Consider the following 27245-nt stretch of genomic DNA (forward strand, 5'->3'; position numbering starts at 1 on the left):
CAGTATACACTCTGGTGTTGACTTTCTGGGTCATGCACAGAGGAACACCCAGTTGTTTGAATAAATTGATTACAATTCATATTCTGTGCATTTCTCTGGATCATGCAGTTAACGTTGATTAACTTTTCATGATAAATGGCTACCTCACAGTTTAATATTTTTCCCTATCTAACTCCTACATTCTGGAATTGACTTCCCCTTCAATTGCCTTTGGAGTCCAATTTCTTACATTTTAAACAGGCTCTTAAATGCTGATTTTCACATTATTATTATTATTATTATTATTATTATTATTATTATTATTATTATTATATTGTGGTAGTATTGAGAAATGTTTTGTATTGATTATTTTATGGCATTAGGAAATGCAATGTAATATTCAGGAAATACATTATTATTTTATGGTAATATTGAATAATGGTTTTTGATTTACTTTACTCCATTCAATTATAGCAGCATACTAAACAATAATAGTACTTTTATTTTTTAAATAATAATACTATTTGTACCATCTTTTGGAAAGCTATTAAAGAAGAGAGCAATCTGACATCTGAGAGGATTTTCCTAAATTGGGGGCAATAACAAAAATATTTCTTGGCTGTGCCTCCCCTCACTTCATGGAAATGGGAGATAATCAGCTGCTTCTTTCAAATTAAATGGGTTGATTCCAAAGTCATATGGAACTTTAGAGATCAAAACCAACACTTTGAATTTTCCTCCTAGAACACTCTGTATCTCAGGATTCTGACAAGATTCTTCCCCAAGAATTGGAGACTGGAGGCTGGTCAATATTTGTGAATTATGACCAGATCCAGAGATGGTGTATTAAGGAGAGGGTCATTCTACAGCCTCTTTCAAGACTGCAGGCATCTCCCCCTCCCCTCTGTGTGGACAACCTCCCATTTTCAGCTAAACATGCTTCTTTCTTTCATCAGCAAGAGCTAGAAAGGTCATGGATCCAGATTACAGGTGACAGAGGTCATACTTGAGAGTACCCTATCTATTTCATCAGAGTGCAAAGGCCAGAAGAAGCCTAAGATAATATAATAATTGCTAACCCAGACACTACACCAAACTCTAACCATTAAGAATCAAGACTTTGTTCAATTTTTATTGGCAAAGCACTAAGCAAAATGATAAAGGGACAAGGAGGGAGATCTAGCTGTACATTTCTCCTCAACAGAGAGTAGGCTACCTCAAAAAAAGGCAGTCATCTGTCAGCCTGCTGATGCAATAATGGAGGAGAAATACAAATCTTTTGCCTTTCCTACTTTCACATTGTAGGGCAAAACCTGGATTCATATCTATGCTTCGTCAGATTCATATTTTGATTGTAAATGATGATTTCAGGATCCAATTTATGATAGAAATGGTCCAAGACTCTAACCGAAACAGGAACATAGCAATAAAAACAGTACTTAGAGAGTGCTTTACAGCCCTCTCTAAGCGGTTTACAGAATCAGCATATTGCCCCCAACAATCTGGGTCCTCATTTTACCAACCTTGGAAGGATGGAAGGCTGAGTTAACCTTGAGCCAGTCAGGATCGAATTCCTGGAGTGAGCAGTGAGTTAATCTGCAGTTCTGCATTCTAACCACTGCACCACCATGGCTCTTCATATTTCAGATTAGACTCCCATGGCTGCCAAGTATACCACTATACTTTCCACTAAGAGTTATCTTACTTATTACCATTGCAGCATGATCCTGTGAATGGAGCTAACTGCTTTGTATCACCAACCCTGAGTTCTGTTTCTTAGTCACTCTGAGATTTGTGCGAGTGATTAGCTTAAAGTTATCCAATGAGTTCCAGGGTTCAGGAGACACCAACCAGGTCTTCCTCCTATTCCATATACCTCATTAGTTGTTTTGGGGTCCCTATCTCTCAGTTGGCTGATTTTGTCTTATTGTGTGTTGATGTAATTATATAAGACGCTATTAGCTGAACAAATATAACCAGGTCATTCACTAGTTCTGTGAAACTGATGGTTCTGGTAGCACTCAGTTACAGGACCTGGGTCAAATGTTGTCATTTGGGAATACACAGTGTCTAATTTTTCAACGAAAATGAGGCATGTCATGAATCCTTGCTGTCACCTGATTTTTTTTTTGTAACCCAGATGTGATAGCCTTACCTTGCACAGGAAGATTATTGTTAAGGTTTCTCTTTCCCATTGGTCAGGCAAGTGCCCAATCAGGAGGAAAGATTTTAAACAGAAGAACAATACTACTACTACTACTACTACTACTACTACACACACACACACACACACACACACACACACACACACACAAAACACATTACTCCTCTTCATTTTGTTGTCAGTATCTGTCAGCATGCTTGCTCCGGTCCCCCTCCCCCACAACACCTGCTTCACTGATCCCTACTCAGCACCACCTTCTTCTCCAAAATGGTCATAAGAAGACAGGAGACAACACGTCAGTGGAAGCACTACTCCATTTTTATTGAGTTATGTCGTTCGCATGATGTCGGTGATTGGATAAACCAAAACTAATCTAAGTTTAGATCATGATCCAATTAATTGTGGCAAGTGAACATAGCCAAAAAAATGAGACTAATTTCTCTCCCTCTCTCTTGCCAGTGAGTGAGAAAGGATGCTGGGAACTATAATTTAGCAATATACGGTGAGCTACAAGTTCCCCATCTTTAGTAACACAAGATGGATGGCTCCATAGATGGATGGAACTGATGTATCTTTGGGATCCTGAATCCTTTTGCCTTCTCTGAATGTTCTTATTCCTATCTAGTGTGTTCGTTTGTATGACCACTCTCTGACTAGCCCCAGACAATTGCTTCCACCATTCGTGACACTAGCTGATAAGAACAATCGGGAAGTTCACAAAGAGGCAAAATCCATCACCTTTGTTTTATCAGTAGAAAAGGGTTCTTCTGGCTGGCAGAGCTGTGCCACAGGCAGGCTATGCTGGCAACCGAAAGGGAAGTCTGCCAACATGAGTTTGAGTCTCATGATGATCATTTGGCACATATACAAATGAAAGAATATTAATTTGGATTGATGAGGCATAGAAGTTGCATATAATTGTTTCTAATGCATGTGTGTTTGTGTATATCTACTGGATGTGGTTTATATTAAAAGCATCAATAGGAGACTCCGTGGGGAGTGAAGAAGCAAAGGAAAAAGAAAATGCTAAAGCTTTTTGAACTGGAACTGACACACCAGTTGCAAACCTATTTGGATGGAATTAGCCTTGTGATAGTTATCCATATTTCGTACCCTCATTGTTCGTTAATGCAATGCAGATTCTATGGTGATATTATTTTTCAGTGCAGGTCTTTCAAGAGATCAGAAGGGACTTGTTTTATTGTGCATATTAACCCTTAAAGTTCTAAAATGCTTAAGTGCAAACTGCCTGAGTAATGGCCTTTTTCTCTCTTGTTCTAAAGAATGTAATCACAAGCCTTTCCCCAACAAGTCCTTCAAACAATGTAATTAGGGGCCTTTTGTTTTGTCCAATAATGAAATGCCCATTGAAGACAATCTTGTAGGACATCCTCGCATAGGGCTTTTCTGGGCGACATAGGGCGAGGGTAAGATCTAATTACTTTGCCAAGGGGTTGTTTTATTTAGTTTTATTTATTTATTAGATTTTTATCCTTATTACTTTATAAGAAACTCAAGCCAGTGAATATATATTATATTTCTTCATCCTCCTATTTTTCCTACAAGACCAACACTGGGAGGTGGGCTATGCTGAGAAGCAGTGACTGTCATTCAGGATGTGTGATAGCTTAATGTATCCTGTTCTTTCAATGGCCACACAGTTCTAACAGAACTTGAATTCCATTGTCTTTCACATATTGCTATTTTCAAAATTGGCACTGACAGGAATACAGGCAGGTAGTCCTCAATTTATGACCACAGTTGAGCCCAAAATTTTTGTTGTTAAGTGAGAAATTTGTTAAGTGAGTTTGCCCCATTTTATGACTTTTCTCGCTACATTTGTTAAGTGAATCCATGCAGTTCTTAAATTAGTAACACGGTTGTTAAGCGAACCTGGTTTCCCCATTGACTTTGCTCGTCAGAAGGTCGCAAAAGGGGATCCGGGACACTACAACCGTTATAAATGCGAGTCAGTTGTCAAGCATCCGAATGTAAATCACATGACCATAGGGATCCTGCAATGGCCATAAGAGTGAAAAATGGTCATAAGTCACTTTTTTCAGTGCTGTTGTAACTTTGAATGGTCACTAAATGAACTGTTGTAAATTGAGGACTACCTGTACTGCTATCAGTAGTATGAATTGGCATAACCAGGAGTCACTCATAATGTTATTCGACACATTACTCAATTCCCTTTATATCAGTGGTGAAATCTAAAATTTGTTACTACTGGTTCTGTGGGCGTGGCTTGGTGGTGGTGGGGTAATGTGACTGGGTGGGCGTGGCCATTTTTTTTTTTTACTTTTAAAACCATTTTTTCTACAACCTCTTCGAGAGGTTGTAAAAAATGCTTTCAAAAGGCTCTGACGATCCCAGCTGAGTTGCCTGATCGGCAGAGGCTTTTTTTCTTTTAAATGCCTCTGATGATCAGGCAACTCAGCTTGGATCGTCAGAGGCATTTAAAAGAAAGAAAGGGTTTTTTTCTTTTAAATGCCTCTGACGATCCAAGCTGAGTTGCCTGATCGTCAGAGACTTTTTTTCTTTTAAATACCTCTGATGATCAGGCAACTCAGCTTGGATCGTCAGAGGCATTTAAAAAAAAAAAAGGGGTTTTTTCTTTTAAATGCCTCTGATGATCCCAGTTGACCTGCCCGATCATCAGAGGCTTTTTTTTTACTTTTAAAAGTATTTTTTCCTCTGAAGAGGTTGTAGAAAAAATGCTTTTAAAAGTAAAAAAAAAGCCTCTGATGATTGTGCGGCTCAGCTGGGCATGGGGGTGGGGGGCAGGGATTTTTGCTACTGGTTCTCCGAACCACCCTCCTCCATCGCTACCGGATTGGGCGATCCGATCCGAACCAGGAGCATTTCACCCCTGCTTTATATGCACTTGTGCAACCCTTGAGTAAAAGGAAATGGTTATAAGAGCAACTGTGCACATTGTCAAATGGGTACTTTTGCAAAAATTAGAATATTTGTAATTCATAATTATGTTTAAGATTGGCCCACTCTACTCTGCAGCATGAGTGAATCCTCAACACTTTAACATTTAAAATATGGTTTTCTGATTTTTTAAATTGGAATATGAATTTTCTCCCTCCTAACCAGTTATTGCAGGATGGGTATTCTTGGGCTTTTCACAAGAACAGGAAATGTGGATTCCAATCTCTTCTGGCAAAACAAGCTTTGTGGCCCAACTTAAATGCATTATCCAAACCTGTGCTAAACTGTAGTTAAATGTTATAAACACGAGTTACAAATATCTTGGGTTTACATGGCATCGTTCCTTATTGTCCTCTAATATGGCCATGAAGGTAAGATCTGAAGCTTCCATTTCCTTCCTTTTTAGGCTGATATGTCCTTTAATAGAGAACAGGTTAGGGTAAATCTTAATTTGATGTGTTGAAAAAGCCAACATTAAATAATATGTATGATGCCAGGTTCAGTTGGCCACAACTATGATTAAGTTTTAGTTTATGTTTAATCTCAAATGGAAACTAATGTTACTTTGCGGCTATATTGAATAAAGGGATGGGAACTAGGGAATAGCCAATAAATGGTTCTAGAATAATTTGAACCCAAGTTTCTAGACTACATTCTATTTGCATCATAAGCTACTTCATAGGAATCAAGGAAAAATATAGTCTAAATAATAATAATAATAATAATAATAATAATAATAATAATAATAATAATAATAATAATAATAATAATAATAATAATAATTTTATTTCTATACCGCCCTTCTCCTGAAGGACTCAGGGCGGTGTACAGCCTATTTAAAAACACAAGACAAAACAGCGATTAAAATTTAAAATAATTAAATAGATTTGACTCAAATTTAAAACCCCAGAATTTTAAATACCCCAATTTAAAACTATTGTGTTGATAGCCTGGCCTGGCAGAACAACAGGGTCTTCAGTGTGCAGCGAAACACCCGGAGGTCGGAGAGTGGTATGTAAAATCATACCACTAGTCTAGCAATACCATTCACTGATTTTCCAGAATTTTCCTCTGAATCCTTATTCAAGTATAGTATCAAACCCAAGATCTTGTGCACATATATTATGTCCTCCAGGACATAAATGATCAGTAGGGAGGGGGTATGGGCTTTATGCTGTGGATTTTTAATGTTGTAAGCCACCCAAAGCCATCAGGTGTGAGTTGGGCAGCCACATATAATTGTTTAATAACTAAATAAACTACAGTTGTTATTCCAAAAGATTTACTCCTGACACTCACTAACATAGCATTTCCTTAAGTACTAAGGGACTGAAAGTGCATTGAGGACAAGTCAAAATTGGGAGTAATGTATGCACAAGATATGCCTCAGGACCATTGATGTGATCCCTGCAAACCCTGAACATTTCATCTATGCTTATGATATGTATCAATCTAGCAAACAGATGAGTGAAAGACCTTTAGGTGCTGATATCTAAGGAGATTCTCAATCGACAGGTCATAGTCGTCCCAAAGGTGCTATTTAAAAGCTGGACTTTTCTTGGTTTTTTCCTTGAAAACTTTTTGCTTCTCATCCAAGCTTCTTCAGTTCTGGCTGAATGGTGGGGAATGGAAGGATTTATAGTCTTTGCACTCATCTGGTCATTAGAGAGCTGATCATCAGAGAGCTAATGACCAACCTTCAGAGTACTAATGACCAGATGTCTGCAAAGAATATAAATCCTTCCATTCCTCACCATTCGGCCAGAATTGAAAAAGCTTGGATGAGAAGCAAAAAGTTTTCAAGGAAAAAAAATAACCAAGTAAGTCCAGTTGCCTTTTGAACAGCACCTTTGGGACATTTCCGTAGTACACTTTAAGTTTCCATAGTACACTAAACCTTAAACTAAATTAATTAAATATAATTCTGGTGTTCAAATAACATGCTATGTGCAAAATTGGCTTCATGCGATGGTTTGATTCCCATTATATGCTAAGACAGAAGCTTCTGGTGATTCCTGTACCATAAATCTCTCCCATCCTCTTTTAGCCTAGTCTAATGTGTGAATCAAGCCTTGCAAAGACAGCAGTTGAACTAGGGTTAGTTTATTGCTTTGACTCTAATGTGCACTATTATGGATTTTGTTGCTAGTGCCATTACAACCTGTCATTTCCACTTGTGAAGATGTATGGGTAGAGAGAGAGATCCCCAAAGATTTCCAGATGTAGGTGTGAATACATGTAGTCCATCAGTAGGCAAAATGATGTGGTTGCCTCAGATGTCAAGTGTAGAGGGCAGGAAATAGGAGCAAAATTATGGAGCAAAATTATGTTGCTGTGGTTTTTGTACATGCAGTGAAGAGAGAACCCATGTACTACAGTGTTGAATATAATGTTAGATACAGGCGTATCACAGTTCAGAAACAAAGAGAATATACTACCATTCATACCCAAACTCAGCTGTACTCAAATATGTGATGTACACTCACCCACTTTGTGTTCTTAAATTCCCACAAAAAACATTGAGCAAGTCCCTTCACAACTAAAAGTTTCCTTATCCTTTCCCTAGAACAACAGTCTAGTTCATGTATGCACATATGTAATTCCATTCTTCCACAAAGGATGTCTGTATTGAAAACCATCATGTTTGAGAAATAGTAGGAATCTTCCTTGGGGTATTTGCTCTTGTAATATTTCATTCCTACCTTGAAATTCTCCTTTGATGGTAATTAATGAAGGAACATCCATGTGTGAACTTGCACAAATAGTCAGTGTACAATCCAAGGAATGGGGGTACCTTCTCTGTCTTCTGTTCAAATAGTTGGGAGTGGTGGTAGTTGGGTCCAAGGGAGAAGAGCTCCATATCTGAGAAAGGTAAAGAAAGGGCCTCTCTTCCCCTCTCCTTGAAGTGTAATGAACCACCAATTTAGGATTAACAGGGCAGTTCCCCATCTCATTCTTCCAGGAGTAGTTTATGCCACTCACTTTCACAATGCACCCTGAAATGGGGGGTGGGATGAGGGGGGTGAGGTATTGAAGAGGGGGTTCTCTTTCTCAGCTCCCCATTCCCTTCCCTTCCCATCCTTGGAACCTATTGATCCTGCTCTTCCCCTTCAGTGCACGGTAAGCACTGCTTGTCTGTCACTGTGAGCTGATGTCACCATAGACAGCTGCGCTTGGAGCGTGTGGCGGGGGGGGGGGAGATGTATTGGCTTAAGGAAAGGAGGGAGCTGCTGCCTCTTCCCCCCAGCCCTGAGGCATCTGCTGGCAGGGACGAGGCTCTTGAGCCAGGCACCACAGTGTCTCAGAGTCAGGTTGGCTCTGGCAGTGACGCATCTTTCCTCTGGGTCACACAGGCAGCACAAGGGGAAGTGCCGTCAGCCGATGCCCAAGCCTGGCCAGCCAGGCAAGCAACTTTGCTGCTCCGTGGCTCTGAGTAAGCATGGCTTGGGTGGCTGTTGCTGTTGCTGCTGCTGCCGCTCTTGCCTCCTCCCTGCGCCAGCCTCCAGGGTGCGCTCAGCGAGGCTGATCAGCTGCTGGACAGCGACTCCAAGGGAAAGAAGGAGGGCCAGCGGTGGCGGCCAAAGCCAGCTAGCCTGGATGGATGGGCGGCGCGCTTGCTCTGGAGAGCGAGAGCTCACCTAAGGCAACCACTCGTTTCCCGGTTCTGCGCTCTCTCCAGATTTGGAAAGTGCTTTCTTTGTTTCCTCGAGCTCTTCCACTCGGAACACACCTTCAGTCTGCCAATCTCGATCAAGCTTCTGAGTTACCACCACCGGTCCCAACCTGCCGGAGTGTGAGGAAGGCAAGGTAGGCAACGGGGCGATTTGCTCCCATCCTGCGCCTTTGGAGCGCACTTTCTCAGCCCCGGCTAGCTGATGGCAGAGGGGGTTTTCCCTTGTCTTGTGGATTCTACCTGGGAGAGGCAAGATTCTGGACGGGACGGTGAGAGGAGCTACTACTGCTGCCGCTCCTACCCTTCCCACAGGAGGTTTTCATCCAAGGCAGAGAGAGATCGGTGGATTGGCTTGGGATCCTCATACACAGCGGAGGGCATCTCAGCAAAAAGACCACCAGGGAGTGACCCTCCCCCGCTACCCTTTGGTTATTGCTCAGGAAGCCGAGGAGGTCAATTATCTCCCTTCACTTCTTCTCTTCCCCCAAGCGTAAAACTATGGCTTTTCAAAAAACAACAGAGCCTTCCAGCGCTTCGAGGAAACCTCCCAGTTTGTTGGAGATCGGAGCGCTCTGCTTGGATTCCGAGATCATCTTCGGGTTTACCAGCCACCTTCTCAAGAGGAAAGGCAAGGTAAGAGAAGGTGTGGCTGGGGAGCTTCCAACAGGCGGGAGGGAATAGCAGCCAGGGGGCTTCGGACTTCCCCCATTTAGACGGCCCACACACGGAGCAAAAACTTAGAGCCATGGCAGTAAATAAGCGAAGGAAGGAAGGAGAATTAGAAAGAAAAAAGTTGAAGCGTCGCGCTGGACTTTTGATTAGAACCGGCGGGGGTTCCTTAGGCTACCGCCAAACGCTTTCAGCACCGCGGATAGCGCCACGAGTTTTATTAACGTCGACCTTCCCATGTGGATTTTCCCTTCTTTTCCCAAAGCTCCTGGACTGCGCCCAGGAAAACAAAGCGCGACTCTACGACTTTCTCTAGCACCCCTCCCCTCCCAATTCTTATTCTCCTCACCCCACTTCTTGGAGCCCAAGGAGGTTTCCCACACGTGAAATATTTAGGCAAGTTTAGCGAAGATCTGCCGAGCTGCCGAAGCAGGGGAGGCTTGGGAGTCAGGCACTTTATTGTTATACGCGTGTGCAAGGCGCGTCTTCCTTGTCCACCTCCCAGGTTAATTGCGATGCGGGAGAGAAAGAACGAGGGAGCGAAACCAATGCTAATGAAATCTCCCTCCCCCCTCGCCCCTCCCGCTGTGCACGGCGCGGGATGCTACAATGGGTCGCTTCCACGGCTCCTCCATCATTTCTCTTCCGGCTCCCTCTGTTCCCTGTGGAAAGTTTCATTTAGCACCCGGCGAGCTGTGAGTCGCTCCCCTGCTCCTTGGAGCAATGTAAAGTCACACGTTTGCCATTGCTTTACACGCAATAATGTATAGAGCAGCCTATGAAAGAATCTCGCTCCCTCCCACTGCGCTATTATTTTCTGAAATGCTATAGGTTTAAGATAACACACTTTCATTCCAATAGGTTTAATTAGGTTACCTGGTAGGTAACAGTGCCGGTGAGAGGAAGAACGGCACTCTGTACATGCTCTGTCTTGAGGACTTTGGACCCCGAATTCAGGCATTTGAAAAGAGAGACTACCCTGAGTTGTACCTTCAGATTTCACCCCTCCTTCCTCTCCGTATCCCCTCCCTCAGGCCAACAGCGTGGCTTGGCGCCTCTCGCGAACCTCGCCTGCTGTGCTCGCAAATTGGATGCGAAGCGCCACGTTTGGCTAAAGCAGCGGTGGCGCGCAGCGGGGTGGGGGAGACGGTCGCTTCTTCAGGGGTGGGCTGATGAAATGAGGCTGGAAAGCTGTCGGTTGGAGGCAGGGAAGAAAGAGGGACGGGGAGGAGACGAAGAGGCACGAACTGTGCATTCCCTTCGGAGTTCCTCACTTTGCCTTCAGGGATTTGCCTGGGGGTTGAGCGCGGGCGAGCCGCTGTGGAGCGCCGGAGGAAGTAGAGCGAAAGCAAGCTGCGATCGCGCTTGAAAACATCCGAACCCTTGGAAAGGGGAGGCGGGAGGGAGCGTATGTGGATGGCTGCTCGCGCTAGCCCCGCGGCGGAGAGTGAAGGCGGAGGCCGGCCCGCATGGCAGCCTCGGGCGTCTCCAACCTTGACGGATTAAACTTAGATGTCAACCCAGAAGCTGCCACCCCTTTTCATTTACAATTCGCCATTTGCACCGGGGAGGGAAAGCTCCTCACCCAAATGCGGGCATGGGTGCAGAAAAGCGATTGGGGGGGGGGGGTTGATGAAATAGGCTCAGCATTGGGCAGGGCGGTGGCAGCTAGCCAGATGAGGTTCGGTGGGTTTCAGTTACCGGCGTGTGTATCTGAGAACAATAAAGAGAAGATCCAGAAATAGGTGTATAAAAAGAGCCCAGCTGTACATATGTATTCTAGTTTATGGACTACCTGCAAAGTTTCCGGTTACACATTTATGATTGCGGGGCAAGAAAAGAGGAAGGCGTGGTCATCCTGGGTATTCAGGGCTAGGTTCCTTGGCAGGAGGAGCGTGGGAATTAAAAGCGCTCGGAGAACGTGGATTTCGCGCGCTTCTTTGCCAGCGCAGATGGCTTAATTTTCTTTTGACGATCGATTGCAGAGCGACAAGCGACCGGCAGATGGCGCTGTAGTTACAGGGACCGGAGAGTCGCCGGCATTAGGCTGACTGACTTCTCTAATACGCCTTTTTACCTTAGCTCGGCGGTTGCGTCTCTTTAACGGATTATAAACCTTCCTCCCCTGTATTGCCGTCAACCAAGGAAAGTGGTTTCAAGCAGCCACAGCCAACCATTCTCGCCATGCCCTCAACCAGGACGGTTTTTTGTTTTTTTTGGCATCCTGCAATTTAGGTTTATAACTTGTGCACCAACTGAAAGATGGATGAAAACAAGTGACCCGTTTGCCAAATAGATGCTCTTTAAAAGTATCATACATGGAATTGTAGAACTGTAAAGTTGGAAGGCACCTTAAGGGTCATCTAGTTCACTCCCCTGCAGGAAAATCAATTAAACCATCCTCAATAGATGGCTCTTTATCCCTTTCTTAAATACTTCAAAAACAATGGAGAACTCAAAACATCTGTAGATAGACTCAGTCAGAATAGAGATGGAAGGGACCCTGGAGGTCTTCTAGTCCAACCCCTGGCTCAAGCAGGAGACCTGGTCTATATACCATTTTAGACAAGTGACTGTCCAGTCTCTTCTTAAAAACCTCCAATGATGAGAGAAGAAGGAACAACTTCTGAAGGCAACTGTTCCACCGGTTAATTGTCTTCACTATTAGAAAGTTTCTCCTTAATTCCAGGTTGCTTCTCCCCCCCTTTTTTTTTTTTTTAAATTTGATTTATATGCCGCCCTTCTCCGAAGTCTCAGGGCGGCTCACAATGTGCTCAGCAATAGCCTTCATCCTTTTGTATATTTATACAAAGTCAGCTTATTGCCCCCACAACTGGGTCCTCATTTCACCTACCTTAGAAAGGATGGAAGGCTGAGTCAACCTTGAGCCTTGGCGAGATTCGAACCCTGCAATAATTGCAGGCAGCTGGTCTTAATAACCAGCTTAATAACAGGGTGCCTTAAACCCCTGTACTACCAAGGCTCCTTGATCAGTTTCCATCCATTGTTTCTTATCCTGCCTTCTGGTGCTCTGGTAAATAAGTTGACCCTCTCTTCTTTGGGGCAGCCCCTTAAATATTGGAATACTGCTATTATGTCACCCCTAGCCCTTCTTTTCTCTAGACTGGCCATACCCAAATCCTGCAACCCTTCTTCATATGTTTTAGTCTCCAGGCCTTTAATCATCTTAGTTGCTCTTCTTTGCACTTTTTCCAAAGTCTCAACATCTTTTTTTTTTTTTTTGTAATGTGGTGATTAAAACTGGACGCAGTATTCCAGGTGTGTGGCCTCTTCTAATGTTGTATAGTATAGATATCACCTATTCCAAATTGTTTGGAAGTTTTTCCTTATATTTAAAATCTAAGGCACTAAGGAGCCTTGGTGGTGCAGCAGACTAAAGCACTGTTAAGTAATACCAGCTGCCTGCAATTACTGCAAGTTCAAATCTCACCAGGCTCAAGGTTGACTCAGCCTTCCATCCTTTCAAAGTAGGTAAAATGAGGACCCAGTTTGTGGGGGCAATAAGCTGACTTTGTATAAAAAAGAACACCGCTTGGGGGCCCCCGAAAGCCCTACTAAGCAGGTATATACAAAAGTATGAAGGCTATTGCTTAACGCATTGTAAGCCACCCTGAGTCTCCGGAAAAGGGCGGCGTATAAATCGAACCAAAAAATAAATAAATAAATAAATAAATAAATAATAAATAAATAAATAAATAAATAAATAAATAAATAAAGAACGGCATTGTTTATTGATTATTTCTGCTCCTAGGCAATAGAAAGGGCTCCTGCTTCTCATCCTCTTATGGTACCTTTGATATAACTAAAAACTAATATCATGTCCCCTTGCCCCCCCAACCCCGTTTTCTTTTCTCTAGACCGAGCGCATCCTGTGTTCCTGTTGCTTGTCCTTCTGGGCATGTCCCTAAGTCCCTGTGTATTGCCCACCTCTGCACTTATTTTGACCTGTCCACACCTTTCTGGGAATGTGATGTTCAGAACTGTATATACAATCCTCTTGGGATGGTCTCACCCAGAGTAGAAAGAAAAAAGGACTTCATGTGTACACAACTTTTTCCAGACCAGGAGCCCCACTAGCCTTCCAACTGCATATTAGTGCTGCTTGAAGTAGTGAATTTTCTGATGACAGAATAACAGAGTAGGAAAGGACCTTGGAGGTCTTCTAGTTCAATCCCCTGCTCAGGCAGGAAACCCTATACCACTTCAGACCAATGATTGTCCAATTTCTTCTTAAAAACTTCCAGTATTGGAGCATTCACAACTTCTGGAGGCAAGTTGTTCCACTGATTTATTGTTCTGTCAGGAAATTTCTCTAGTTCTAGGTTGCTTCTCTCCTTGATTAGTTTCTATCCATTGCTTCTTGCCCTGCCTTCAGGTATTTTGGAGAATAGCTTGATTCCCACTTCTTGGTGGCAGCTCCTGAGATATTAGAATACTGCTATCATGTCACCCCTAGTCCTTCTTTTCCTTAAAGTAGACATACCCAATTCCGTTCTTTATATGTTTTAGCCTCCAGTCCCCTAATCATCTTTGTTTGCTCTTCTCTGCAGTCTTTCTAGAGCAGGGGTGTCAAATTTGTGTCATCACGGTGGCGTCACGTGACGTATCGGGACTCCCCCCCCTTTGCTAAACCGGGTGAGGGCATGGTCAGCACGTGACGCATCTGGCCCATGGGAGTTTGACAGCCCTGTTCTAGAGTCTCCACATCTTTTTTACATTGTAGTGACCAAAATTAGATGCAGCATTCCAAGTGTGGCCTTACCAAGGCATTATAAAGTGGTATTAACACTTCATGTGATCTTCATGCTATCCCTCTATTTATGCAGCCTAGAACTGTGTTGGGTTTTTTTTTGGGCAGCGGCAGCACACTGCTGGCTCATATTGAAGTGACTGTCCACTAAGACTCCAAGATCCCTCTCACAGTTACTATTATTGAGCCAGGTACAACCTATACACTCTACCTGTGCATTTGGTTTTTCTCGTCCATATGTAGAGCTTTACTTTTTTCACCATTGAATCTCACTTCGTTAGAAAGCACCGCATGTTCAATGTTGAAAACTACAGTTCATGTTATTCCATTTATAAAGACATTTAATATTAAAAGCTGGATTGCACTGTGGTCTTGTATTTAACAATTCTTTCAATCATATTGAGGTACCCTCAAAGTTCTTGGAGGGGGGGTTGTATGGCGCCTCCAGTGCCTCATCTCTGAAGTAGCCCAAGAAAGCCACAAGGCTGAGGACACTTGCTGTGCAAAGAAGCTTTGTGGAAACATCACAGAGCGTGGCTCAGCACATTGCTGGAGGCTTGATGCTTTACACAGAAAAACGAGCAGGTTTTTTCCCCCCTATCTCTCTAGGATGGATTTAAAACAACACAGTAATTGTATTCCATAGTAAATAGCAGCTGACTAGGCAATTAGTTCCTTATGCTAATTTCTCCAGCTGCCGGGTCAGGGTTCCTCTGTAGAAATCATCTCCATCAATTCATCTCTTAGGGGATGAGAGAAGGAGGCAGCTCTCACAGAGACAGTGTGACAATGGAGATGCAAAGAAAGCGACAGTGAAAGATGCCAGTGCCATCTCTTATTTCCAGGGACTCCTCCCTTGAAGGACTGAGCCTTGTGCCTGGCAACTGGCCTGTTTGAATGCATCTTTGCTTGAAATTCATGGAGGGCAGCTCCAGCGTGGAAGCAAACTAAGAGAGATAATTTTTTCTTGAAAATTATTTTTTATTTTTATTTCTCATAAACATACTTAAATGTACAATTTCTTATCCATTATTAATCATATATATTATCTTTTAACTTTCATACTAGTTCATTCTTCATCCTAAACAATTAGGGTATATTCGGGATTGCTCTTCTACTATTCCATCTCCCTTATTTTACAACAACCCTTCCTCTCCTTCTCCGCTCTTTCCCTTCCCTCCCTTCTTCTATCTTTTTCTACTTTCTTCTTTCCTCCTCTCCTTCCCCTTCCTTTCCCCCACTTCTCCCCTTTTCCTCCCTTTCTAACCCTCTCTCCTACTCTTATTTCCCCTCCTTTTCTTCCTCTCCTTTTCCTTTTCTTTTGTCCCTCTCTCTCCTTTCCTCTCTTCTCCCTCCTCTCTGTCCCTCTACTCCTCGCTCCATTCCCTCTCCATTGTTGTATTTATTTTCAATTCAATATATTTTAAAAATGGTATTCTAGCAAGCCCGATTTTCTATTTACATACATTTTCCTTTCAGTTTCTTTTCTATTTTGAGAGATAATTTTTATTGGCCAAGTGTGATTGGACACCCAAGGAATTTATCTTTGGTGTATATGCTCTCAGTGTACATAAGGAGAATAAAATACATTCATCAAGAATAAAAAGATAAAACACATAGTAATAGTCACGGTTACTAATAAGCTATCAAATTGTACTAGGAAACAAATAAAAACAATATACATTGAAAGATGCAAACAACATGGTTATAGTAATAAGTGGGAAAAGATAGATACAAGTAAAGAAGAGAAGAATAATAGTAATACAGTCTTAGTAAATTATTTGATAGTGTTGTGGGAATAAGTTGTTAAACAGAGTGATGGCATTCAGGAAAAAACTGTCCTTGTGTCTAGTTATTCTGGTGTGCAGTGTCCTATAACGTCGTTTTGAGGGTAGAAGTTGAAAGAATTTATATCCAGGGTGTGAGGGGTCTGTAGATATTTTCACAGCCCTCTTTTTGACTCATGCAAATGGAAGGCAGGTTGGTAATAATTGTTTTTTTCTGCAGTTCTAATTATCCGTTGAAGTCTGTGTTTGTCTTGTTAGGTTGCAGAGCCAAACCAGAGAGTTATAGAGAATATGCCTTTTAATCTGAAATCGGACTCCTTGTATTGGTGGAATGGGCCTATGCTTAAAGAGAACGCCTGGGAATTCACTTTGAGTTCTGGGGTTCCTTTCAAAGTTTCACAGGCACCCTGTGAAAGGTAGGCACCCCCAAATGGTTACATGATTCAGAGGGCTTAAAGGTGACATACATCTGGCCCATAGACCATTCTGGCTGGGGTTCAGCCTTCCTTGTGGGAAGTGACAATACACAAGATATGGCACACCCTATATACCCATCTCATTCGTAATGGGAGGAACTGCAGCTTTACATCAGGAATGGAGAACGCAACTATGCATGGACCATGAAGTTTTGTGTTCCCAGGAATATGGGTTCAAGAGCAAAATGGGTAACTTAAACCTTTCAGGTAACAGCTCTACATTAAGAAGTGATCAGTGCAATCTCTATTTTCACCAACCAGAGGGCTTACATAGCAAATAAGAGAAAAGACCTCTCATTGAGACCTTGGATAAAGGCTACCAGATCTAGGCTACAGAAATTCAGGGTTAGGGTTTCCTGTAACTCTCTGCTGTTATCTTGTTGTCACCTAGGTCAGGGGTTTCCAACCTTGGCAACTTTAAGACTTGTGGACTTCAACTCCCAGAATTCCTAAGCCAGTCAGTTTGTACATCCCTAATCGAGGTGTGTTGCTCAATCCAGCCAATAATTAAATATTAGTTAGTAATTCCTAGGGTCAAACTAATCACTAAATCTGGGGAGTAAGTACATGGGGCAAAATCTGTCCCCCCCATCTCTAACAGATCCCTGGACACAAATCTTTGTTAAAGCTAAGTGTTAAAGAGGAATTCTGGGAGTTGAAGTCCACAAGTCTTAAAGTTGCCAAGGTTGGAGACCCCTGACCTAGAGGACTATAGCTCAAACCTGGAAATATCTGCCAATTATACGAGCCACACTAATAAATAAGGAAGACATTCTGACAAGCTTGACCATTCTTTCTGTGTCCACACTGAAGAATCCTAGAGGTCTTTGAAAGTCATTGTTGTATTCTAATGGCAGTCAAGGAGAAGGTAATTTTTTTAAAAAATGGAAAAGAAAAAGTGCTTTAAAAAGTCAGTCTGGTGTAACAGAAAGTGAGCAGACTTCAAATCTATGGTATCACTTATAATTTTTCCAGAACAGTATGAGTTTGGGAAATGGTACCAAGCACTCATACAGAACGGACCTTAAGAGTCTTTCTTTACTAATTTCTGATTACTTAAAAATATAAATTGAAAGAGGGGGCATTTCATTTTTTAATATTTATTTTAAGTATGATGTGAGAGAATATTATTGGAAATGCACCCAAGATATACTCCTAGCTGCTGGCTGTTTCTGAATGGGCAGGAAACCCATAGAGCTCCTTGGGTGACTTAGGCCAGGGGTGTCAAACTCAAGGCCCGGAGACCGGATCCAGCCTGTGGGGTGCTTAAAACTGGCTAGCAGGACTGCCCTGGAAACAGCAAAGGACTGGCCCACAGTGCCTCTGCCAGCGAAAATGGAGCTCCGTTTTTGCAGGCAGAGGGTTGCAGGAGGCCAATGCAGCCGAAAACGGAGGTTGGGAGCCCATTTTCACTTGCAGAGTGTTCAGGCCACCACAGGCGCCCCCAACATGAGTGATGTCGAGCTGGCCACACCTGGCCCCATGAGGTCAAACACAACCCTGATGCAGCCCTCAATGAAATCGAGTTTGACACCCCTAACTTAGGCCCTTAACTTGTAAGCACGATGCTCCTATGTATGTATTAAAATGCCGCGAGGAAAAAAATGACACAGAAATTCAAACCAAGAGCCTGGCCATGATTTCTGATTCAAATCTTAAATTCAGATTCTGAAATATGCTGTACTAATAAAGGAAAGTTTTTTTATAAACTGTGAAGAGTGAATTTTTATTGAGCAACTACTCCCAATCATTTTACATAGCTACTGTACATGGGAAAAGGACATGCATTTACAAGTGTGATTCCAGATGCCTTTGACTAAATGTAGCAATACTAATAAGGGCACCTTTTTATTACTGCATTTCTGTCACTGAATAATTACAGACTGATATCTAGAATTAAGATCACGATGACAAGGCAGTAAATCCAATTTGGTATCCTGGGTAAACTTGAGAGGGAGTTGCAGTGAATCCTAGCTCTCTGAGGAAAAGAATACCTAGAGAATATGTGTGAGTTTCCAAAGATTTATCTTATTCATATTATTCACTTTGAATAATTTTCTTCCAGAGCCACCAGACATAGCTTCAGATTGCAACGCAACTAAGAATACATAGACAGTAGAAAACTACTTCACAGCTACACACATATTTTAGAAGAAAGCAGCATTAAATAAAGAACTTCTCAGTTCCCTTTAAATTACTGCAGGATTTATAAAGAAAGTTCTAAAATTTAGAGACCACCATTGAGAAAATCTAGTTAAGAGTTTTACTAGGAGATACACAAATAATGCCTCTAGCATTATTAAGGTAAGTAATATCCTATGAGTGAAGACATTTAGTATCAACAGAAGGTAGATTAAAATATATTAAAATATGTCATTTACAATAAAAAAGAAAAGCTCTTGTCTCCAGTTATCTAAATGAATGGCAGTGACTAAAAACCTTTCCCCTTCAAAATTTAATCCACTATTATAAGTGAGCTCCCATTGGTTCTTAAATTTGTGATAGAGTTGATCCTGCAAGTTGCAGGACTCTGCTTTAGATGACTAGCCCCAAGCCACAAACACTTCAGAGCTTTAACGATTAAGACCAGCACTTTCAAAAGTTGATACACACTTATATCCCATCCCCCATCTTAACAAAGAGAAAAATGTGAACTGGCCATGCAATCCAATCCTCTGTGTGTTTACTTCAAATTCTCACCCACTGCCTCAATAAGTGTGTGCATAAGATTGGGGTAGGAAGAAGGGTAGGTTTACTTCCCTTTAACAAACTTCAGAGGGACTTGTTGCTGTTTAACCTGCTGGTTTTAACCAACTCTGCTGCCTCCTTACAAGTGTTTCTCAACCTTGGCAACTTGAAGTGTGGACTTCAAGTTGCTAAGACTGAGAAACAGTGCTCTAATAGATTCAAGACCGGCAAGGGAGGGTAAAGGAGATTCTAGTATACATTATTGATTGACTACGATAGCAATTTGAAAGCTGCATTGGCTGCCAGTGCAGCCAATGCAAATTTTGAGCACATTTCAGAATGCTGCTGCAGATTTAGGGGCTTGCAAAATAGTCTACAAAATAGTGCAATAGAAAGGCCATTAAAATAATTTGTGTTCCCTCCAAAAACTCCGTCAATCCCATTAACCTAAAAGGACTCATGAGATTTTCCTATTTTGTTGTTTGGCTTGGGATTGCAAGAATGAAATGTTTCCTCTAGTAGGGCATTGTTTGGGATTAGATGGGATTAAGGTAGGACCCAATGCTAGAGAATATGCATGAGGTGACAACCGTAACCAGTTATCACTCTCTGATAAGGGCGCCATGCTCATCTCCCATTCATAAATGTTGCTTGAACACCAATGTATGTGTAGTATATAACACTTTTTATGTGTATGCCTCTGAGTCACTCTTAACTCCTGGTGAACACCTGGAGAAGTCCTTGCAGGTTTCTTGGCACGGTTTTCAGAAGTGGTTTGCTGTTGCCTCTTTCTTCCTAGACCTGAGAGAGAATCCCTGGCCCAAAGTCATCCAAATGGTTTTTACAGTCTCCCAGTTTCTAGCTTAGTGTCTCTAACAACTACACCAAACAGGTTCTCATTTAATACTATGGTGCAAATAAGAAGCTATAACAGGTTGCCCTAGTCAAAATAGGTAAGAGTATTTAAGAGTAATACGTAACAAGCAGGGTGTGGTTGTTATTCTGGATGAATTAAACGGGAGCAAAAGAGTATGTAATTTTGTGTCACAGGCATGGCTTTGTAGAGAAAGGATAGAAATCCAGCATCATTTGAACAAGGCTCCATTTAATCCAGTATCCTATTACTAAGAGTATCAGCCAGATGATTTTAAGGAGCCCACAAAAGAAGTACCAGTGTTTTCCTACCAGCCTATCTGGCTTTGGAATGTGGACATTCCTTTTAGCTCTCCCTGGGATAATAGGTGTTGATAGGCCTGACTTCTATGAATTTGTCTAATCCTACTTTTAAATCCCCCTTGAAATCAGCTAAGCTGGTCGTTATCACCACATTTTCTGGCAGCAAATTCCATTTAGGAACCAAGTGTGAAAAAGTACTTTTTCTTGTCTCTTTTACATCCCCTGCCAATTAATTTCACTAGCTGCCTCTGAATGCTGGTGTTGAAGGAAATAAACCTCTACATCTTACACAATTTTCAAAGTTGTTCCAACCTAGTAACCAGGGATCAACACAATACAAAGAGAAACTAAAGTTGAGCCCTTCATTTTTCTACAGCACTTGTTCCAACCTAGTTTCATCCAGTTACCTAACACCCTCCATGGTCTGTCATCTGGATGCCTGTTGGACCCCATCTCTCCAATTGCTGCTTTGGAATTCTTGCCATTTTTGTTTCGGACACCTTGTTTTAAGTAATTATTTTATCTTTGTATACTGCCTAAAGCTGCTTTGGCAACTGATGCAGCTAATAAACTGATTAAATATTAATAAAGCTTCTTTGTTCACTGACATTTCCCTTCAGTTTTTAGGTAATAGAAGATATCCCACTTTATATCCAGGCTGGGAAACTGTCAATGACTGGATTTTGTTTGTTTCTGGAGCTGAATGACTTAGAAAAGTGATAGTACAGCTGAATCTGAAGTAATTGGTGACAAAGGGGTTCCATACCTTAGGATCAAGGAGTGATTAGGAGCCATTACCTTCCAGGTTGCTCTGTGGTTCCCTATGCACTTACTGAGGACTGTTTTTTTCTCCATCCTGTTTCATTATCTAATGCAAAAGTCTCCAAAATTTTTAAAGGTCCTTTTCCAGAGCCATGGAGTTATTGAAGGCAGGGCTTTGAAGAAAGATGGGACTATCACTTGAGTCTTTCCTAAGGTGGACTTTGGTAACACTCATGGGCCTGATTAAGTCTCTGAACTAGAGATCCACCTTACCTAATTCAAATCAAGAAAGAGAGGGAGAGGGAGGGAGAGAGAGGGGCGGAGGGAAGAGAGGGAGAGATGGAGGGAGAGAGGGAGATGGAAGGAGAGAGAGAGGGGGAATGGAGAGAGAGGGAGAGAGAGAGAGGGGAGAGAGAGGGAGGGGAGAGAGAGATGGAGGGAGGGAGAGAGAGAGGGGGGGAAGAGAGAGGGAGAGGATGGGAGAGAGAGACAGGGAGAGAGAGAGAAAGAGAGGGAGGGAGAGAGAGAGGGAGGGAGGAGGGGAGAGAGAGGGAGGGGAGAGAGAGGGAGGGAGAGAGAGGGAGGGAGGGAGGGAGAGGGGTGTGAGAGAGAGAGATGGAAGTAAGAAGAGAGAGAGATGGAGGTAAGAAGAGAGAGGAGGAGGGGAGAGAGGGAGGGGAGAGAAAGAGGGAGGGATAGAGATAGAGATATTTGGGTATTCAAAGGCAGTGCTTCACAGCCAATATACACTTCAGTAGATTGGATTCCAAAGTGATTCAGGTGATAACAAAGCCAACAAATCATGCGATAAGTACCTTTGGTTAGGATAATTACTTGAAACTCAGGAAGGCAGGCTCAGATTTGGGAGGAAGAGAGTGATTTGTTTCAAATCTAAGGCAAAGCTATAAATCCGATTCTGGTCAGTGGGCCTGGGAGTCATCCCGTGATAAATTTACACCACGCAGAGATTCCCAGAATTGCTTTTAAGAAAAAGCAGCGTAATTCATAAGACGCCTATACATTTCCCTCCCTCCCTTTCTCCTCCTCCCATCCTGATTTTAAAAGCAGACCTGGGCCCAAAAGGCAACTTCAACAGCCAGCTCTGCCCACGCCCCTCAGCCGAGACCCCCTCGCCTTTGGAATCCCGGAGGGAAAACACCGCAGCTGCCAAAGGGGCTTCCTCTCCTCTCCACTCCTCCTCTCCCCTCCCTTCCCCTCCCCGCATTTCCACGTGCTCAGCCTCCTTTCCGCGCCGGGGTGGGCGGAGAACGGCGAGCTAAGTTTCCCTCCCCTCCCCTCCTCCTCCTCCTCCCCCTCCCCGTCGGCTCTGCCCGGGACTTCTCTCTTTTGAACTTTGCAAACCCTTAACACTTTTCCTGCTCGGCAACGCGGGAGGCAGCGTCCTGTAACAGCGGGAGCCGGAGCGGATTGACTTATCGCCGGGTGCAGAAGCAAAGCAGGAGCGCCTGGCTGGAAGTTTCCTGCGTCCCGTGGGCTTCTCAAGGTTTCCGCGATGGGCTTGCTGGCTAGATCCAAGCCGGGAGGCTTCCCTTTGCCGGCGCTCTTATAGTTTACTTGCCAGCTCCGGATCTGCTCGGCTGATAGTCCGGTAGACCGACGTCCCTTGCTGGAGTCCTGGCTGGGATCTGACATGCCGCCGGTGCTGGGGGTGAGTGGGGAAAAGGTTCCCTTCAGCTCGCTTATAGCGCTGCACAGAGAGGGGGGAGTTCCCCCCCCCACCGCCCCGTGGTCCCAAAGCGCCTCATCTTTGCTCTGCTCCGTTTGTCTCTTGCAGGTAACCGAAGGCGGCTCTCGGCGCGAAATCACGCCGCTCTCCCTCGACTTCCCTCAGCGCAAGAGACCCCTCCAGCCGGCCGTCCCCGAAGACCGATGCGGCAGTCGCCCAGCTCCGGAGGGAGCCGGAGCCGCCTCGGCGGGCGAGCTGGGCCACTTCGAAGAAGCCTCCAAAGGGGAATGGTGCAGAAGCTGCCAAGCCAAGCTGGCCGAACTCAAGAGGCAGGCGGCCAAGCTGGCCTCAGGCTACAACTCCCCGGCCCCGCCGGTAGGTTTGCGTGCGTCTCGCCTGCGCTGCGGGTGACCGAGAGTCCCGGAGTGGCGTCTCTCTCTCTCTCTCTCTCTCTGTGTGTGTGTGTTTCCCGGAGCTTTTACATTTCAAACCCAGTGCGAGTGTACCTCCTGACTTTTGGCACCCAGAGCCCTGCAGCAGGGGTGAAATCCAGCAGGATCTAACAGGTTCTGAAGAACCGGTAGCGGAAATTTTGAGTAGTTTGGAGAACCGGCAGATACCACCTCTGGATGGCCCCAGAGTGGGATAGGAATGGAGATTTTGCAGTATCCTTCCCCTGGAGTGGGGTGGGAATGGAGATTTTGCAATATCCTTCCCCTGCCACGCCCACCAAGCCACACCCACAGAACCGGTAGGGAAAAATTTTGGATTTCACCCCCTGCCCTGCAGGGAGGAGTGTGTGTGTGTGTGTGTGTGTGTGTGTGTGTATTCTTGGAACTCTTGTGTGGCTTTATATGTCACTGATGTACCTATGGCCCTCCTGGTCTCCTGGCTCTTTAAGGCTGCTTCGCTTTGGAAGCCTCGGTCAGGGGGGCTACAAGGAAAAAGAGCCCTCTTTTCCCCCAGGAAAATCCTGCAGCCTGTATAGCCTTGGGAACTGGTACGCATTCCTGCGCCTGTACTGAGTGCGTTTTTCTCTCTCCAGAGTGTTGCGCTTGGGGCGCTGCGCTGCCGATTGCGCTGGCAAGTACAAGAGGGGGAATTGCACGGTAGTTTGCCTTGGTAGCTGCAAAACAAACAAGCAAATAAACGTGTAAGCCTGCGCGTCTGCGGGAAATGTGCATTCTGTGGCTCACTTTGCTGGTTGCCGTTCTCACGGCCTCACTGTTCCTGAAGGTGCTGGATTTGAGAACCCCTGTTCTGTTTTTGTGTCTTTGCCTTCCTACATTCCAGAGCAGAGGTCTCCAATCTTGGTGACTTTTAAGCCTGGAAGGACTTCAACTCCCAGAATTCCCCAGCCAGCAAAGCTGGCTGGGGAATTCTGGGAGTTGAAGTCCTCCAGGCTTAAAAGTCACCAAGATTGGAGACCCCTGTTCCAGAGTACATTTGTGTCCAGTGCAGAATGTTATCTCACCCACTTGCCCCAAGCAGTATCTGGCCCCTGTCAATATCTGCAGACATGGCTAGCTCAGAGCTGATGTCTATTATTTCATAGTGGCTATTCTTTGCACGAGTCTCCTATTACTTAGTCCTAAAAGTTATGTTAGACCTCTAGAAACAGCTTTTGCTCTCTCTGAAGGGGAAGCGAATCGTTTTGTATGCACAGTATCTGCAGAACACTGACAGTGCAGTTCTGTGCTTTTTTGCTGTGTGTAACTCTGAATATTGTCATTGTTCCTTTTTAGACTTTTGATACTGCTGGGGAATTATACTGCTGCACCATATAATCGTGCTAGGAATAGCCATGAATATATCCTTGTCCTTGATGCAGTGTTAGTTACGCATTGCTAGGAGTTGACAATAGAATCTGCTCCCAGGGCTCAGGGGAGGCATTGTCCAACTGTAGGTATGTCATCTGTGCACTGCAGTTGATGCACATCGTGTCTGCAGGCTGTAAATTCTAATCCTTAGAAGGTAACTTATTTCTGTTAAGTAGGAAAATGCTGATAGTTTAATCAGTATTTGGAAAGACTGTTTGCATATAAGTTTTGCCTTTGATGTATGTTTCATTAAGCCTTTACTTATTTGATTTGCATCCCGCTGTTATTTCTACCACTCAAGGGTGACATACAGAAATCCTTCCCCCTGTCCTTCCCCACAACAACAACTCTATGAGGTGGGTTGGGCTGAGGGAATGACTGGCTCAAAGTCACTTAACCAATTCCCAGGCTTAAGGAAGGACTAGAATTCATAGCCTCTTGGTTTCTAGTCCAGCACCTAACCCTGTTCTAGACCAGGGGTGTCCAAATTGATTTCATTGAGGGCCGCATCAGGGTTATGTTTGACCTTGGGGGGGCGGGGCAGAGTGAGCATTGCTAGGGTGGGCGTGGCCAGCTTGACGTCACTTGTGTCAGGGGCGCCTGTGGTGGCCCAAGTGCTCTGCCAGTGAAAACAGGCTCCTGAGCTCCGTTTTCGGTTGCAACAGCCTCCTGCAGCCTTCTGCCAGCAAAGAGCCTTGGTGGCGCAGCGGACTAAAGTGCTGTTAAGTAGCACTTAGCTGCCAGCTGCCTGCAATTACTGCGAGTTCAAATCTCACCAGGCTCAAGATTGACTCAGCCTTCCATCCTTCCGAGGTAGGTAAAATGAGGACCCGGATTGTGGGGGCAATAAGCTGACTTTGTATAAAAAGAACACCGCTGGGGGGGGGGGCGAAAACCCTACTAAGCAGCTATATACAAAAGTATGAAGGCTATTGCTTAACTCATTGTAAGCCGCCCTGAGTCTCCGGAGAAGGGCGGCATATAAATCGAACCAATAAATAAATAAATAAATAAATAAATAAATAAATAAATAAATAAATAAATAAATAAAAACGGAGTTCAGTTTTCACTGGCGGAGGCACTGTGGGCCAGTCCTTTGCTGTTTCCAGGGGGCCCCCACGGGCCAGATCTAAGCACCAGGCAGATCAGATCTGGCCCCCAGGCCTTGAATTTGACACCCCTGTTCTAGACCCACATACAACTCAGATGAAGATGATTTCTAGATCATTTCAGAACCAAACATTTATTCAAAGAATTCATTTTCTGCCTAAGGCACGGGTGTTAAACTCGATTGCGTCACATGACGTATCATGACGTTTTTTTGCCTTTGTGGAGCTGGGATGGGCGTGACCTGTGCATGATGCATGCGGCCTGCGGGCCACCAGTTTGACACCCCTGGTTAAGGGAATCCAGTGATTTCTGGTGGGCCTGCAACCTAAGGAACAAGAAGCTGCTGTTGAAAACTTTAATGAATTGATGTTCTCCCACAACTTAGCTTTAACAAAGATTTGTGTCTGGGGATCTATTAGAGATGGGTGGACAGATTTTGCCCCATGTACTTTACTCCCCAGATTTAGTGATTAGTTTGACCCTAGGAATTACTAACCAATATTTAATTATTGGCTGGATTGAGGAATACACCTCGATCAGGGATGTACAAATTGACTGGCTTAGGAATTCTGGGAGTTGAAGTCCACAAGTCTTAAAGTTGCCAAGTTTGAAAACCCTTGACCTAGATCGATGTGATAGAATCTCTGCATTCACATAACTCACTTCATCCAAGTATATAATATTACGATTTAATCAGGTGAAACGATTCACATGAAATTTGGAGATAGTTGGAGAGTCCCTTGGGAGTTGGGCGGCATAGAAATATGATATTAAATTAAATTAAATTAAATAGTGGCTAAACCACAAACTTCTATTTTAGCTTATTTTATTTTTTTGACTAGTGAGGAGAGCTTTGGGAGGTACTACTGAGGCTGGAGTTAAATTTGCCATTTATAACTCAGTGCTTGATAATCAAATTTGGTTATATTTGCCAAATCCCTCACTGTCTGGCTTTTGGCTGCACTAAAATATGTTAGTGGCATTGGAAGTTGAAAAACTGGATTAATTAAGATGTAGATGTTACATTTAGGAGTAACCGTTCAACTCAGCTATAAATATTCCCTTTTATCAGTATGTTACATTTAGTTAGGGGCTAAGGCTAGCTGATAATTTGAACCTAGCAAATGTACACCTAAACTTCAGAAAGCAGCTAATAATTGATTGTGTGGGTGTTTGTGTATCTATGCACATACTTTTCTGTCTAGTGATTGCTAGTAAAAGAATTTAAGCTTAGGAAAGTAATGCGAAAACATTCCGGCTTCTGGCTATGTGGAATTGAAGTGCATTGACCACTTGATTCTGTGCAGATTTAATTGGAAGTAAATTTTGTAAAGAATGAGATGGTTTTTCTCCCAAGAGCAACTGGCATTAGGTGTGAAAGCATTAGATCAGAACAGCAGAGATGCTGATTCAGTTTGCCAAGTGAAGCTTGATTTAGGTCAGTGACGCTTCTCAACATCACTGGCCTCACAGAGCTGTTGAGTTGTCCTTGGAAAAATGGCAGAACTTAAATGCCCTGGGTAAACATGGCACGGAATGGGAG

At 43.6% G+C, this 27245-nt stretch overlaps 1 protein-coding gene across 1 annotated transcript in view; it reads left to right on the forward strand.

Annotated features, from left to right (window-relative positions):
• Window positions 1-22672: 22672 nt before the first annotated feature.
• Window positions 22673-27245, forward strand: part of KIF26A (kinesin family member 26A) — a 177785-nt gene continuing 173212 nt past the window's right edge. Inside the window, exons 1-2 of the mRNA XM_070931581.1 lie at window positions 22673-22754; window positions 22881-23147. Coding sequence (XP_070787682.1) covers window positions 22737-22754; window positions 22881-23147 — 285 coding nt within the window. The 5' untranslated portion in view covers window positions 22673-22736. The remainder of the gene's footprint in view (window positions 22755-22880; window positions 23148-27245) is intronic.

Source organism: Pituophis catenifer, unplaced genomic scaffold (genome assembly GCF_029215685.1).
Source record: "Pituophis catenifer annectens isolate HBS135680 unplaced genomic scaffold, rPitCat1.0.hap2 SCAF_1, whole genome shotgun sequence".
NCBI classification, from domain to species: Eukaryota; Metazoa; Chordata; class Lepidosauria; order Squamata; family Colubridae; genus Pituophis; species Pituophis catenifer.